The 17205-nt window shown below is 33.4% G+C and overlaps 1 protein-coding gene across 2 annotated transcripts in view; it reads left to right on the top strand.

The window, feature by feature from the left end:
• Positions 1-8793: 8793 nt before the first annotated feature.
• The window catches only part of LOC129257999 (DNA mismatch repair protein Msh3-like), a 93083-nt gene continuing 84671 nt past the window's right edge, over positions 8794-17205 (top strand). Inside the window, exon 1 of one of the 2 annotated variants that reach the window (XM_064097800.1) lies at positions 8794-9107. In XM_064097800.1, the coding sequence (XP_063953870.1) occupies positions 9018-9107 (90 nt within the window). In that variant the 5' untranslated portion in view covers positions 8794-9017. The remainder of the gene's footprint in view (positions 9108-17205) is intronic. The other variant, XM_064097799.1, reaches the window with a different exon arrangement.

Consider the following 17205-nt stretch of genomic DNA (forward strand, 5'->3'; position numbering starts at 1 on the left):
TCTGATATTACTGGAAACTTTTTATACACTTGGAGCTAAAGTAATAATGAACTGAACTCACAAAGATTTGCAAAGCTCGCTGGGAGACCAGAGTTTGGGATTATGTGGCTACCCTGGGTACACATACGGTACTAATTATTATTATTATTAGAAGTAGTAGTAGTAGTAGTCTCGATCCTCAAACTGTCTTTCTTATTGTATTCATCTTTCTATCTCCATCTCCTAGTCCATCCGATCCATTATCAGTTTATCCTTCCAGCTATCTTAGAGAGAGATGGGGCGAAAGAGAGAGAGAGAGAATGGGAGGGGGCACTCGCGGGGGGGGGGAGGGGGCAGTCAAATGTATTGCTGTACACATGCGTGGCCAAATTATTTCCCAACACCCCTTAACGAGTTTTTATCTGTGTGGAAAATGACCCACTAAACACGTTTTTCGCGGGCTTTGTTTACACATTTTGGCCCCTAAACAAGTTGTCGCCAGAATATGACCCCGGGGAAAAAAAAACATACCCTAAACACATTTGGCTATATTAAAAAAAACAGTTTTGGAAGAAAATTACGTTTGACCTTGCGATTGACCAATGACCAGCTAGTCTTTTTTTGATACCCTTAAGTGCACGCGCGGCCCATGTCCGAAACTGAAAAAAAATCCCCTTTAAACACATTTTTTTTGGTCATGCATGTGTACAGCAATATATTTGACTGGCCCCTGCCGGGGCCGGGGGGGGGGGGAGACCGGCACTGGCGTAAATCCCGTCCGAGAAGTGGGGGAACAATGGCTATATTGTAGGCCTAATGGATTTGTAGTGATGTAAATTAATGAATGACAGTTAACATCAATATGCGAGCGAGCAAATTTTCAGTAGTTGGATGACAAAAATGTCCAAAACCTCTTTCAATTGGTGTGTAATTTCGCATCATTAGCATCATAAAATGTTACCAAGAATTTGAAATAAAATGGCAAAGGTAAAAATGGCAGAGGTAAAAATGGCAGAGGTAAAAATGGCAGAGGTAAAAATGGCAAAGGTAAAAATGGCAGAGGTAAAAATGGCAGAGGTAATAATGGCAGAGGTAAAAATGGCAGAGGTAAAAATGGCAGAGGTAAAAATGGCAGAGGTAAAAATGGCAGAGGTAAAAATGGCAGAGGTAAAAAAGGCAGAGGTAATAATGGCAGAGGTAAAAATGGCAGAGGTAAAAATGGCAGAGGTAATAATGGCAGAGGTAATAATGGCAGAGGTAAAAAAGGCAGAGGTAATAATGGCAGAGGTAATAATGGCAGAGGTAAAAAAGGCAGAGGTAATAATGGCAGAGGTAAAAAAGGCAGAGGTAATAATGGCAGAGGTAAAAATGGCAGAGGTAGAACGGTGCCAGCTAGGTTATTACCTCTGCCATTATTACCTCTGCCATTATTACCTCTGCCATTTTTACCTCTGCCATTATTACCTCTGCTATTTTTACCTCTGCCATTTTTACCTGGCACCCAACATTACGCATTCCTTATGATGACCCACCCGTTCACCACTTGCCCCTACCCCTCCCCCCTCCCCCCCCCCCCCCCCCGGCCGGCCCCACACATGTACGTACACAGGCCTTGCCCTTCGTTCGACTACCCTATACCTACCTATATATATATATATATATATATATATAATGGTCATGTTCTATGTTTTGCTTCGTAATATGTGTATTGAACACGCACGACCACGATCTAATGAATATTCATCGGCGAGAGTGACGTCATTTTACGAGTATCCTTTCAAACTTGGTTCATAACAACGAACGTAGAGGGCAGCAACACACAAGCGTGTTGCTATAAGGAAGGTCAACTCGATACGCGCATGCAGCTGAGCTGCGCGCGTATTTTATTGTTCATGCCAACGAAATCAAATGCCGATCCAATACAACAACAAATTAGTAGCGATCAAAAAACGAATATGAAAGAATATGACTACAACAATATCAAAGATAAATATGTTGAGGAATATACATACATATAAAAACATACTTTGATATTTAAAACTTTACAAATATAAGTTTCAGGAAACTAAAATCATTACCAAATCGGTGATTGTTGTTATCAGCGATTTCACCAGACGGCTGTATTATAGGTGATTTGCGTCGAGACGATTTTGTGACCACTCGCAAAGTATTTCGGGATTGAGTATAACCACCTTATTTTCTCCGAGCTCTTCGCTGAACCCATCATCACAGTGCAGCTGCAGCGCAGCGCGCAGCCAATGCAATATGCATCCGATGCATGGGTTGTTTTTTCGCCGTCCATGCCATGGTCTCGGACTCAGAGTTGAAATTTAGACCCGGATTTCGGGGATACAGCGCCTTTATTTCAGATTTATAGACTTAAAAGTCAAATGACATTTAAAATTTGAAATCTAACCTTGAACAATCATCGTTGATAAACATCAGCCCTGAAGCCATTACACTTCAAATCAGGCCAGGCAAATTAGACGCCATTGTCTTAGTTGCTAGATCTATGACGAGTCGCCTGAAGCCCCAGCGCATCATCAACGTCACTAGCTAGCTGCGCGACCGGGCCAGACTGGGCGCACCCAGGCCAGAAAAATGACCTCGATTATTACGGTGGTTGTCTATGCATTTATTAGTGGTGCAGCGAAATTCAGCAGAAGAAAATAAGAGATATGAGGTATCCTCGTCACAGGCTTAATATTCCAAAATGAGGAAAAATGTCAAAATCATGAGCTAAATATTTTCTTTAAAAATGTAAGTAATATTTTTAATATTTATACCCAGAATAACCAATCTAATAATTGTTCATTAAAAAATATTTGAAATTAACAAATGAAAAAAAATCAACTCGACAAATTTCCCAAAACCCCACCTTATTTTTTAAAGTGGTCACAAAATTCGAGCGGAGTTGACCTTCCTTAGAGCAACACGCTTGTGTGTTGCTGCCCTCTACGTTCGTTGGTTCATAAGTGCCCACCGTGTAAACCTGCGTAAACTCGATTTATCTATACAGTCTTTGCTTTCTAGTCCTTAAAATATTAATTCATATTTTGTGCGGCGAGATATTTCGTAGTAGATCTAGATTTAATCTTGGATTAATAACTACACTTTTTTTTTATCAAGGTGAGGAAAAATATATAATTCAAGACCAAAGAACTGTCATAACATAAGCAGCATTTAAACGCTCACAATAAAACGACCTCTATTACAGACTAGTGTATTGAGCGAGGCGGATTGCAAAGCGAATCGCTCATGAATAATTCACGATTCTTCATGCAGTGGCCATCCTTCGGTTCAAAAATTCGCGGCCGCCCCGGAGGCCGGTGTACCGGCAGATCCTGCGCCTGGCAGATACTGTTCTAGGCACCAAATCCGCCGGCGGATCGTGTTCTACTCCGGCGGATTCAGTACCAAAAAAGGCCACTCTCTTCGGAAGATATCGTTCTTGCGCTATCGCGATATCCTTCATTCACATACGTCACGTGGTACGAGAAAACTAGTCAAAAGCGGTAGATTTCATCAATTAAAGCTTGCAGAAAAATATATTTATGATATCTCTATGTGAAAGTGAAGAAATAAAATGCGTAATCTGAAAGGGGAAAATAACCCATTTTTGTCTCACCTGCATAGCAGAGTGAGACTATAGGCGCCGCTTTTCCGACGGCGACGGCGGCGGCGACGGCGACGGCGGCGGCGGCGTCAACACCAAATCTTAACCTGAGGTTAAGTTTTTGAAATGACAGCATAACTTAGAAAGTATATGGACCTAGTTCATGAAACTTGGCCATAAGGTTAATCAAGTATTACTGAACATCCTGCCTGAGTTTCATGTCACATGACCAAGGTCAAAGGTCATTTAGGGTCAATGAACTTAGACCATGTTGGGGGAATCAACATCAAAATCTTAACCTAAGGTTAAGTTTTTGAAATGTCATCATAACTTAGAAAATATATGGACCTAGTTCATGAAACTTATACATAAGGTTAATCAAGTATCACTGAACATCCTGCATGAGTTTCACGTCACATGACCAAGGTCAAAGGTCATTTAGGGTCAATGAACTTTGGCCGAATTGGGGGTATCTGTTGAATTATTACCATCATAACTTTGAAAGTTTATGGATCTGATTCATGAAACTTGGACATAATAGTAATCAAGTATTACTGAACATCCTGTGCAAGTTTCAGGTCACATGATCAAGGTCAAAGGTCATTTAGGGTCAATGAACTTTGGCCAAATTGGGGTATTTGTTGAATTACAGCCATAAATTTGAAAGTGTGTTGGTCTAGTTCATAAAACTTGGACATAATAGTAATCAAGTATCATGAACATCCTGTGCGAGTTTCAGGTCACATGATCAAGGTCAAAGGTCATGTAAGGTCAAAGAACTTTGGCCACGTTGGGGGTATTTGTTGAATTGCCATCATATCTCTATACATGTAAGTGTATTGGTCTAACGTAGTTCATAAAACGTGGAAATACATGTAAGAGTAACCAAGTATCACTGAACATCTTGTGCGAGTTATAGTAGTTTTCAAAATCAGCACTGCTGCTATATTGAATCGCGTGATGCAGGTGAGACGGCCAGAGGCATTCCACTTGTCTTGTTACAACTCTATGGAATTACACCACTTCTAACACTACATGACGTCACGGTCTCGGTGCGACGGAGGCCGGTGAAAGCATATTTACAAGAAAGTATATTTTCGAAACCCGATAATTGGAGCTATTCTTAAGCAAAATATTCAGCTGTAAGCGATGACTGCATAAAACTTGCATTTCTGTTTTTAGTTTGAATTAATAGCTTTCGATTTGACTGATTTGTCAACTTTTGGGGTCTGGTCTGGGTCTTTAAATGGCAGTTTATAATCACTCGCGTCGCGTGCGGGCTCGTAATCACTCGCGTTTTGAATTTTTGGCGATTTTTTTTATTTCGGTGCGATTTTTTTTTAACGGTATCTTCAATGGGACAGACATGCAGGGAAAATAAAATGAAATTGAAGTTCGAGTTTCGTTTTAAGCCGGCAATTAAGTGCCTTAAAATAAAATGTACTCGACTACTGTTTTAACATAACAAACAAGCAAATCAGCCATGTGGCTCAACTAACTTAGAATAGATCCGGACTTCTACTGTGTCTTATATACGAGGACTCCGAGTCGGAACTTGCCATATCTGCCACATCGATATTACATCGTATCATTCCCATATGCGGACATGCCTGTATGCAATGGCCCCAAGGCGGCCGGACCCGGCCGCGGTCGGACACGACGTGCATCGGTAGCATGGAGCAAGCTAACGTGAGTCGAGCTGAGTTAGATCCCACGTTATATATGAGGCGCCGATTGTACCAATATTATATAGAACAATTATTTGTTATATAATCATTATTCATTAAATAATAACTATTATTTATATATAATTTACATTCTATTTGTAAATAATTACTATTATATAAAATAACATTTCTAATTATTTATATATAATTCCAAGTAATACTTCATTACTTGTAAATAATAATAGTTCGACATTCCATTATTTATAAATAATGATTATTTGTTTTTCATTATCTATAAATAATAATTTTTGTGTTTCATTATTTATAAATAATGACACTGCATACTTCATTATTTATGAATAATTGCAATTCGTTTTTTTATTATTCATAAATAAGTTTGTCGAGTTTTCTATTATTTGTAAATGATAATTATCTATTAACAATGCCAGTGCACATTTCTTTATTTATAAATAATTTGTTGAGTTTCCCATTATTTATAAATAATGAAAATTCATCGTGTTTCATTATTTATAAATAAAATTTTTGTTTGAATATCCCATTATTTATAAATAATCATTATTTATAAACGATTTTTACAGTTTGCCATTACATACAAATAATCGTTATTCATATACAAATAACCATTATTTATAAATAATGAAAAACAAATAATCATTATTTATAAATAATGAAAAACAAATAATCATTATTTATAAATAATGAAAAACAAATTATCATTATTCATAAATAATGAAAAACAAATTATCATTATTCATAAATAATGAAGAAAAAAAATCATTATTTACAAATAATTAAAAAGAAATAATCATTATTTATAAATAATGAAAAACAAACAATCAGTATTTATAAATAATGAAAAACAAATAATCATTATTTATAAATAATGAAAAACAAATAATCAGTATTTACAAATAATGAAAAACAAATAATCATTATTTATAAATAATAGAATGTCGAACTATTATTATTTACAAATAATGAAGTATTACTTGGAATTATATATAAATAATTAGAAATGTTATTTTATATAATAGTAATTATTTACAAATAGAATGTAAATTATATATAAATAATAGTTATTATTTAATGAATAATGATTATATAACAAATAATTGTTCTATATAATATTGGTACAATCGGCGCCTCATATATAACGTGGGATCTAACTCAGCTTGACTCACGTTAGCTTGCTCCATGCTACCGATGCACGATGCACCGATGTCCGACCGCGGCCGGGTCCGGCCGCCTTGGGGCCATTGCATGCAGGCATGTCCGCATATGGGAATGATACGATGTAATATCGATGTGGCAGATATGGCAAGTTCCGACTCGGAGTCCTCGTATAAGACACAGTAGAAGTCCGGATCTTTCTAAGTTAGTTGAGCCACATGGCTGATTTGCTTGTTTGTTATGTTAAAACAGTAGTCGAGTACATCTTATTTAAGGCACTTGCCGGCTTAAAACGAAACTCGAATTTCAATTTCATTTTATTTTCCCAGCGTGTTTGTCCCATTGAAGACACCGTTAGAAAAAAAATCGCACCGAAATGAAAAAAAATCGCCAAAAATAAAAAACGCGTGTGATTACCAGCGCGACGCGAGTGATTACGAACGCGAGTGAATATAATAAGCCCTTTAAATAGTCCACATTTAGTCTTCATTAAACTTTCAATGTCTACCGCACTACAAGTATACAAAGAATTTACCCCAAGATATGATAATGCTTGTAATCAAATAACATGCATTTGTTAATTTATTTTATACCTATTAATTTATTGCAGTATGAAAACTCCTTCTTATCACAATTTTGGGGATAAATTGGGCACAATATGCATCAATTATGATTAATACAGAGTATTAAATAAAGAGAAACAATGGCAGTTTCGATAATTAAAATCAGTATTTGTAATAAGCTTTCTAAAGGCAAGTATAAATAATGATCACTGCAAATGAAATTCTTGATTTACGAAATTCCAATGTATTACTATTATTTCCTCCACATTTTCTCGTATATTTTTTCTATTTTTCTCTCCCTCCCCTTCCTCTTTCTATTTCTCCTTTTTGGTGCTATATCACCCACGCGTATACGCCCCAGATATAGGAAACTGGAAAAGAGGCAAAAGGGGCGAAATGAGCAGGGACAGAAAGAAAGGCAAACAAATAAGAGATGAAAGCCAGGAGGGGGTAAAGTAAAAGAAACAAAAGATATAAAGGAGAAATTATATTTCACTAAAGATCCCATATTGATCTTAAAATTAGATGACTGAGAGGTAAATTAGGGAGCACCAAACAGTACGTGGCGTATCTAACTTTTGTCAGGGTGATCTTCCGGTCCCCTTCAATAATCATATCACCGTCACCCTTACCTTTATCATCTTCATCTTCATACTAAAAATATTGCATGAATTGATGTTTCGTATTTAAAAATATATGCCCATTCTGCTTTATAAATGTATTAATTAATTTAATTAGTTTTAGTTTGGGTTTGTCATTTTTCTTCAAGCAATCTGCTTATGATGACAATCCTTCTCCTGCAAATTGTGAATATCATATAATAATTTGGTAGTTAATCATTTTTGTCTGGAATAATTTTTTTAGTACACTTTATTTATGATTCATGCCAAAAATGCTAACAGAATATTATGTTTATTATGTTATGGAAAATGTATCATACGAATGTTCCATGGATGCAGAAAAAAACAATAAATCAAATCAAATCAAATTAATTAATTCAGATTCCTTAACATTGAAAAAAAAAGAATAAAAAAAAAACAAATTCAAAAAAATACATGAAAATTTAAAAATAGGCCTTCAATAAACTACATAAGAAATTAATCATGTTCTTTTTTGGTTTGGTTTGGTTTTATTTACCGTATAAAAATTACAATAAAATACATTTCACAAGATATTAGATTAAATATTCTGACATTCCTTTTTTATGTTTGTTAGAAATAAAAAAATTATGTTTTCACCAAAAATTAGCATTCTACAAGCAATAATATGAGTTAACAGCAAAACATATTTTCATACACTAATTTGCATCATTTATTTGAAATATGAAAATTTTAACTTGTTGAAAATTTTCTAAACATTTGTAGTTTCAAAAACCTATAGGCCTATATGGGGGTGCAAATTTTCGCCAAACAGTCTGGCAAACTGACACTAAACATGGTGTGAAAAAGCACAGTTAAAGATATCGATGCATACTGCGGACTGAAAATAGTATAAAAATTCACAAAACAAAATGATGAAAATTTCATCAAAATCTTATAATGATAAATAGTTTTGCGTATGTGTCAGCTAGGTCTACGTAATACATATCGAGACATTGTTTCTCCTATAAATCCTCACCCCCATCGAGCCCTTTGTCAAAAGCTGTATGGATCTGCCCATGAATAAAAATTCACTAAAGGCGGACGAAAATCCCCCCCCCCCCCCCCCCATTGCGATCGACATTGCCGAGCCGCGCATGCGCGCGCTGCCGATCGGGTTGTCTGTCCAAATCAATATTACACGTATAATCAATAGAACCAAATCCGCCGAGGAACCAAATCTGCAAACATCAAGCCGCGTCAAACCCGGCGGATATGGTTCCGATTAAAAACGATATCGGCCATTTAGAACGATATCTGCCGGCGGATACGGTATCCGCCGGTGGAACCAAATCCGCCGCTACACCGGCCGGGAGGAGATATAATAGATAGACGGAGCTCTCAAAATACTGCATTGGCGACCATGTCAAAAGCACAGACGACGATCTCGCGTTTCTTTGCAAAAAAGTCTGCCAAGAAAAGCGGTGACACATCGAACTTGAATCGGCATGATGTGAGTACATTGGCATGCCAGTAAATTTTTATTGAAATAACTTTATAACGCCTGTATTTGTAATCTATCTCTTTGCTAGCCATATGATCATGTAACCCAGTCCCAGGCGTTAGTATACTACTAACCTCGCATGTTGTGTGAGTGAGTCCCAGGGAGCTCCCGCCCGCGCAGCGGGCGGGAGCTCCCTGGGTTAATGATCATGATGATATGGCAGTACTCTCCTGACTCTCGACTTCAGTTCAATCCTCAGTCCCATGTGTGAGTTTTTTTCACTTGTTCTCTCACTCAGTCTGGAAAGGTAGGCCTATGTGACCAAAAAAAAAAAAAAAAAATGAAAGTCATCACATATCATGCATATCAATAAACTTGGTCAAGTTGGTGTCATTTGAAAGCTCTTGAAAAGATCTTGGCTTACCTTTAGAATCCAATGTCATGAATCGATTACAAAAATCTCTAGATTTTAAAACGAGAAAACAACGGATACGACGTCCTTGTTTTACTAACCATTTTTTTAAAACTTATGTCCTAGCGAAAGAAGTGGATACGTAGATACGCGGATACGTGGATACTATTGGATACGTAGATACGCGGATACGTGGATACTATTGGATACTTGGATACTAGATACGTGGATACATGGATACGTGGATACTTTTTTTTAACTTGTCTTAGGTCCTTGCGATAGAAGTGGATACATGGATACGTAGATACGCGGATACGTGGATACTATTGGATACTTGGATACGTGGATACGCGGATACGTGGATACTATTGGACACTTGGATACGTACTGATAAGTGGATACGAGGATAACGGATACGAGTATACGGGCAGCGGTGTTTCTTTTCATTTTTATTCTTTTATTTTTTGTATAGGCTTACCTATTGAATTATTTATTTCTTAAATTCTTGTGATTTTCACAGTAAACTATAAGAGAGAAAACTGGAGTTGTGGTTTGTTAATTAAAAAATATATATACCCTTTTTTTTGTATTGTACACTAATGTATTGCTGGTTTTTCCTCTATAAATTTAGACATTATAATGAATATGACTTGGCTTTTGAATGTTTGGGAGGATAAATATGAAGCAATTCGTATATTATATATAGGCATAGCTCATTTTCTGTCCTTGTAATGTTTAAATACTTTCCTTTTTTTATGTTGTTTATTTATTTCTTTTTTCTTTTCTCTTTTTTATTCTTCTTTTCTTTTCACTTCTTTTTTTGTTTCCTTTTTTCCATGTTTTTTTCTTTTGTTCTTTTGTATAGGCTTACCTATTGTATTTTTGTATTAATTAAATTCTGGTGATTTTCACAGTAAACTTTTAAGAGATAAACTGGAGTTGTGGTTTGTAAATTAAAAAAATATGTATATATTCTTTTTTTTTTCCTTACGTTGTTTTGTTTTTCTTTTCTCTTTTTTATTCTTCTTTTCTTGTACCTTCTAATTTTGTTTCTTTTTTCATTTTTTCTGGTTTTCATCTATAAATCTAGAGATTATGATGAATAAACATGGATTTTGAATATTGGGAGGATAAATATGAAACTGATCGTGTTTTAGACGGCATTTCCAGATTTTGCAATTTTGTGGCGCATTAAATACTTTCAAGTCATTTCGCAACTGTTTGGACAATGAGTTTGAAAATGAGTACATGATCCCTATATTTTTAATGTTTTATTCTCTTCCGTATAAATCGTCTTCTACTCTAGAGATTTTGCTGAATATGGCGTGGATTTTGAATCTTTGGGGAAATAAATACGGAGCCATTCAGAAAATTATTTTAGACGAGATTTGAGACTTTTGCGATTTTTTTGGCCCATTTTGTGTGGTTTTAAGCCAATTCGCAAGTTTTTTAACACCAGCTGGTACCTTTAAAATGAGCACATGGACCCTTATTTTAATTTTGTTTACTCTTTAGATATGCATTCGTCTACAATTTCACATTTCTTTTGTGAAAATGACATGGATTTTTTTTTTAAAGCGCAGCACAAAATGTACTTGTATTATTTTCTGGTATATTCCATGTTTGTAACAATTGTTTTTGTCACTTTATACACCATTGTTGTCTACTGAGGGCGCGCTTGTTCCAAAACAGGTATAATAATTTAGTTTTACCCTATTCAGTATCGGCACCTTGTTACAAATTCGGAAAGATTGATGAAGTTTAATATACGGTATGGACAGAGTGAAGATGATTTAAACTCGTTTGCTGGGTGGGGTGGGTGGGGAGCGCTTTTTTTCGAAAAGGACACAGTGGCGGTTTCCTTATAGGGATCAAATTATTGCATGCGCCTTTAAAAATGCTTTACTTCTTGATTAATATTTTTCTCTTCTCATTTGAATAATTCGTTTCCAATGTATGCCCTCCTTTTTTCTTTCTTAATCCGAACTGCTGTCAGTTTATACATGTACATGTATTTAAAGGGATGGTCCGGGCTGAAAGTATGAATAGCTTAATAAATAAAGTAGAATTCATTGAGCAAAATGCCGAAAATTACATCAAAATCGGATAACAAATAACGAAGTTATTGAATTTTTAAGTTAAGCAATATTTTGTGAAAACAGCTGCATGAATATGGGTTAGGTGGACTGATGATGTTATAATCTCCACTTGTTCTTTTGTATTTTATTTTATGAAATTAGGTTTATTCAAATTTTTTCTCCAAGAACCTGAAAAATTGGATTGACAACTGATATAGTGCGATAGTTATTTATTGCTGCAACTTATTTAATTATAAGGGAGACATATTATTCACACAAGTATGAAATAATGAAGAAATAATGATTTTATGTATTAATATAAGGAAACGGAAAGTGGAGATGTGACATCATCAGCCCACCTAATTAATATTCATGACGACTGTTTCACAAAATATTGCTAAACTTTAAACTTCAATAACTTTATTATTTCTTATCCGATTTCGATTATTTTTTCAGCATTTTCTTAGTGAATTCTACTCTATGTATTAAGCTATAAGTATTTTCAGCCCGGGCCATCCCTTTAATTTGAGTGCTAAATTTTTAATTCGTTTTGTAGAATGTATGTCTGTGAAAAGAGAGAAGAAAAAATGGAGAAAGGACATATATAAAGAAGCTTTCATTACGAGATAAAATGGGTTTATGAGGGAGAGACAAAGAAAAGAGCAACAGTAAAACAGGAAATATAAATCAAAGAAGGATTAAAAAAAAAACATTAAAAACCAAAACAATAATGCTTTTCCTTTTTCTGTAATCTTGATTTAAAAAAAAAAAAGATTTTTACATACTTCCCCACCCCATTTCTCTCTTTGCCTCTCTCCCTCTCTCTCTCTTTCTCTTTCTTTCTATATCTCTCCTCTTTTTTTTTTTTTTTTTTTTTTTTACAATATAATTATTCATATATTATCATAACTTTAACTTATTATACTCAGTAAAAAAATAAAGTGCTAATTTAGGACTCGCACAGCTTGTATAATGACTGCATTTCTAAGTGCTGTGTTTTTATTTGTATTTTAATTTATTAAATACTCAGATTTGCTGTCACCTATAAGCTTTTTTGGTGCTAAATTAGTAATTCATTTTTATAATGTAAATATGTAAACATAGAGAAAGTGGGAAATGGCAGACAGAGATCTATAAGATTTCAATACAAAATAAAAGGAGGTTGATATTGAAAAAGAGAGAGAAAAAGAAACTCAGAGAAAATAGGAGGAGCACTGAGATTAGAAACAAAAAAGAAGGAAGGATTAAAGAATAGATAAATGAATTTTTCTTGATGGTTTTCTTGTTATTGTAATTTGTTAACATTTAATTTCTTTCACTCTCCACACTTTCATTCACTTCTTCTTTTGTTCTCTCTATTTCTTTTTATTTCTTTGGTTTATGTCTATACATCTTTTTTTATTTTAAGATGTATGTGTTTTTTAATTGCCTATTTTTTTCTTCTCGGTTTTTTGTTATTATTTTGTTTGGGGGTGGGCAAATTAAACACTATGAAAAAAAAGAAAGGGAGAGCCAAAGAAAGTATCAATACAACAAAAATATAATCTAAAAGCGTGTACATTGTATTTTATGATATATCCACAATAATAATTAATATTATCAATTGATAATATCTTTTTTATGCCAAGACATTCGTTCATTGTACATGAACATTTCTTGAGGCTGCATAATATACATATAAACTCAGGCTATATACTTCGGAAGACTATCGACTATACCAGATAAAATGTTATATGCATTACATCAGAGTTAACTTTGGAAATTGTATCTTTCAATTAAGCATTCTGTTAACAATTGGATTCATACTATGAAAATTATCATTTCATAACTTGAACAAAAAGGCTAATTTTACTTCTTAAAAAGTTGAATGGGGTAATGTTAATATATAAAATCAAAAGAAATTAATACAGTTTGGTAATGACATTTCAAAACATTTGAGCATTATGTCAATGATACGACAATTTTGTTGATAGACCTATTTCATTTATTTCATTAATAGTTTTCATATCACATAAAAATATAAAACAATACTAATTTCTAATTTAATATAACGTATAATACGGTTGAGAACGACTAACTCTCCGCTATTATAGATGAAACATGTTTCTTTATAAAGAACAATTTGTACAAAGAAAGCGCTGTTACTATTGACTCTGAGAAATTAATAACTATGCATTGACTTCCTCAGCTTATTGGGAAAAGATATTGACTAACTGTCTTCTGGCTATTTACCGAACATCTTTCTTTGTTCCCTACTTCGATGGTGACATACGTCCTCAACATAGTTTTAATTTATCGAAAAATATTAATTTTTTTTTTCCAAATACGTTATTAACAATCTTTCTTATTACAACCTCATCACACAACATTTAAACATTAATTGCATCTATTACATAATACAATGTATAAACATTATGGTATAGAGATAAACTTAATAACCTAATAACATTGTCAAAGAAAGTCGACGTAAGAAATGGAGAGAGGTTGTTATTTCATATAATATTCATTACATTATTTTTTTTTTCGAAAAATATCATTAATCTAAGTTCTATTATTTACTGAGAAACTGCATAAAAATGAAATACTTAAACTTAATTTCTTAGAAAAACTAAATATATCAAGTTTATCAGATTGTGTCATTTATGAGAAAGCATTCGAATGTACATATTGCTTTCTGTTTTCTTTTAAATTATTCCACTTTCTAAAATCAAGAAATGTTATGTTATTCTAAAACCAGTTAACATAGAAATTCTTACTATTTTTTACTAAAATCGAAAGAGCATATATATTTTGTTTTGTTATGTATTTCTCTAAATGTTCTAGAGGTTATATCGTCATACCTGTAATAAACCTAATTTAATTCCTTTCACTCAACAATAAATATTACATACAACTCTTTACAATGGTCAAATAATTAGCCCTATTCATTTGTTATCTGACCGTTTTGGATGGACACTCCAGTCTTCCGTTCAAGTGTATTTTTGGATAGCGTCTGTAGTCATATTACAAACTCTTTACTTATTGATCATCTGAAACATCGAGGACCCCTTCATCAAATGTTCGATACGTTATTTCATACTTTGAATAAGCATAATTATAACTTCTTCTCAACATAACATTAACAAATATTTAGAATATTCGGATGAATACTTATATTTACCAAAAATCAAACTTTTTAAAGTCAATATTGTACACAATAAAGACGCTCTTTAATAATTTATACAACGCTGTTTACTATAACTTACAGTAATTGTTTAAACAGTTGAAACAAGTGTTTAAAATCTTAAAGAACAGAGTTTAATTTTCAACATTTAATCTTCAATAAATTAAACTTTTTTGTTTGAAATGTTAAACAATTATTGAAGGTAAATAGGAAACAGCGTTATATTTCATCTTAAACAGCGTTTTTACTGTGTATAAGGTTCTGAAAACATTAAGTGCCAAAGCGATGATGTAATATGCTCTTATCAAGCTTAATAATTTAAATGCTGGTCTTGGTTGTGATCCACCTAAGATGCAGAAAGGTGTATTTGCTTGAATTGTTTTATTGTTTTGAGTAGAATTTGGAAACTTCTCCACTAAAGACTTCACTTAGTAATGTTGTATTCCCAGATCCTGAATCATTGTCATTCCTACTAAGCTTGAACGAGATATCATATATCTCTCCTGAAACTATCATTGCCTTGCCATTAGCTGCAATTTGTTTAAAAAGTCCAGCCGATGTACTTTTCCCGATTATGATTTGTTTATCTCCTCTTTCTTTAGCTATATAGTTTTATCAAGGGCTCCGTTGCTCCAGTATTTGCCGGTCCCAGGTGGTTCTATCATGATATATTACCTGTATGTGAAGATTTCTTTTGTCATGGTAGAATTTATTTTCATTATATTCTGTTATGTAGTACTTTTTATTTTTGTTTGATGTTATTATGTACACTTTGCATCTGTATGCCATTTTATAGTACTTTTTTTCTACATTAGATAAATATTTTTGTAAGTGTTTATTGATACGTAAATGTAAACATTTTATAGATATTTCGACACCGACATATACATGTATTTCCTGTATGTGGAGATTTCTTTTGTCATGTTAGAATTTATTTCCATTATTTTTGTTATATAGTACTTATTTTTTATTTTTATTGATGTCATACATGTACATTTTGCATCTGTATGCCATTTTACAGTACTCTTTTTTTAAATAGATATATTTTTTAGTGTAAATTGATACGTACATCTATATATTTCTATTGATATCGTCTTCCACATTTTATTTTCAATATGATAGCTTAAAACCGTTGCTTTTATGTGCAGCGTTTATCATGATGAAATAATATGAAGCGATCGTAAAAGCTACTAGGGTGCAAAGCGAACAAGCAAAAATTAAGACCTTTTTAATACAAATTCTAATTTGTATTTCCAAAAACGGCCAAAATATTCAATTATCATGTCAATTTTGAAATATTAAAACTTCAGTCTTTAATTGAAAATTAAGAACAGAACGAATCATATTAGAGAATACTTATTCGAATTTAAAATCAGAACGAGACATTCACATAACAACCCACTAATTAAAATCAAATCCAATTTATGCTTCATGTCATTACTCATTATACATTGTCCAGCACTGTGTGCGCCTCATATGCGACTGGCTGAGATACTCTCAGGGAGTGGAGGATTTGCATACGTTGTCTGCGGAAATGATTGCTTACAAAATAAATCCGATGACCGAATTTGTAAGCGTTTACATAAGTACAATTGGTTCTTTAGCGCTTTGTACATAACGAGATAATTGCAACAAGACATAAAAATGAAATTAATTTGTTTAAAAAAGGATTGTGATATAGGCCCTATGATGTGTCTCGTTGCAATCACAAACAGGAGGGAGTGAAATTAATTTGTCGAATTGTAACCATGTAAAATATGTCTCTATACGACATGTTTTGAAATTGATTGGTCATTTTAATATAACAAAACGTCTCGGTGTGGTATATCGTTCTTATTATCCCCTGAACTATTTTGTTTGTTCTCTGTTTCTCTTGACTTATTGCATATCACTGAGTTGTACATTATTGTAATTGTTTTGCGAAATATAAGCGAAAAACTTCAAAATGTCCAAATCAATGATTTTCTGGGTAGACTTGACCTTTAAGCTGCATATTTGTACATGTTATTATATTAGCCTTCTTTTGACTGAAAAATCTATAATAATCCAAATAGTTTATTTGGATTTTTTTTTACTGAAATCAACTCAATTAAATAAAATCAATCCTAAAAGGGATTAAGATTAATTGGTCAAATTGTAATCATATGGGCTTAGGGAAGTGATATATGTCTCGTTACAATTATAAAGAGAGCAGCCAACTTTAAATGATCTTCTGATTAAAGTAGCCTTTTCTATTTCTAGATTAAATACAGATTAAAAATGATGTCAATAATAACTGAAAATAAGGTAATTAGGGTGTGTGATGCTTCGTTCTAAAAGTACAGTTAGTATCATGCACTTCTTCATGTGTTTTCATGTTCCAGAGTATCAAAAACTCCTTGATGTTCTTATCCAAGTATCTATTTATTCAAGTTTTCCTGTAGGCATAAGCCCGTATCCGCGTATCCAAGTTTC

Source organism: Lytechinus pictus, chromosome 3, assembly GCF_037042905.1.
Source record: "Lytechinus pictus isolate F3 Inbred chromosome 3, Lp3.0, whole genome shotgun sequence".
In the NCBI taxonomy this organism is placed as follows: domain Eukaryota; kingdom Metazoa; phylum Echinodermata; class Echinoidea; order Temnopleuroida; family Toxopneustidae; genus Lytechinus; species Lytechinus pictus.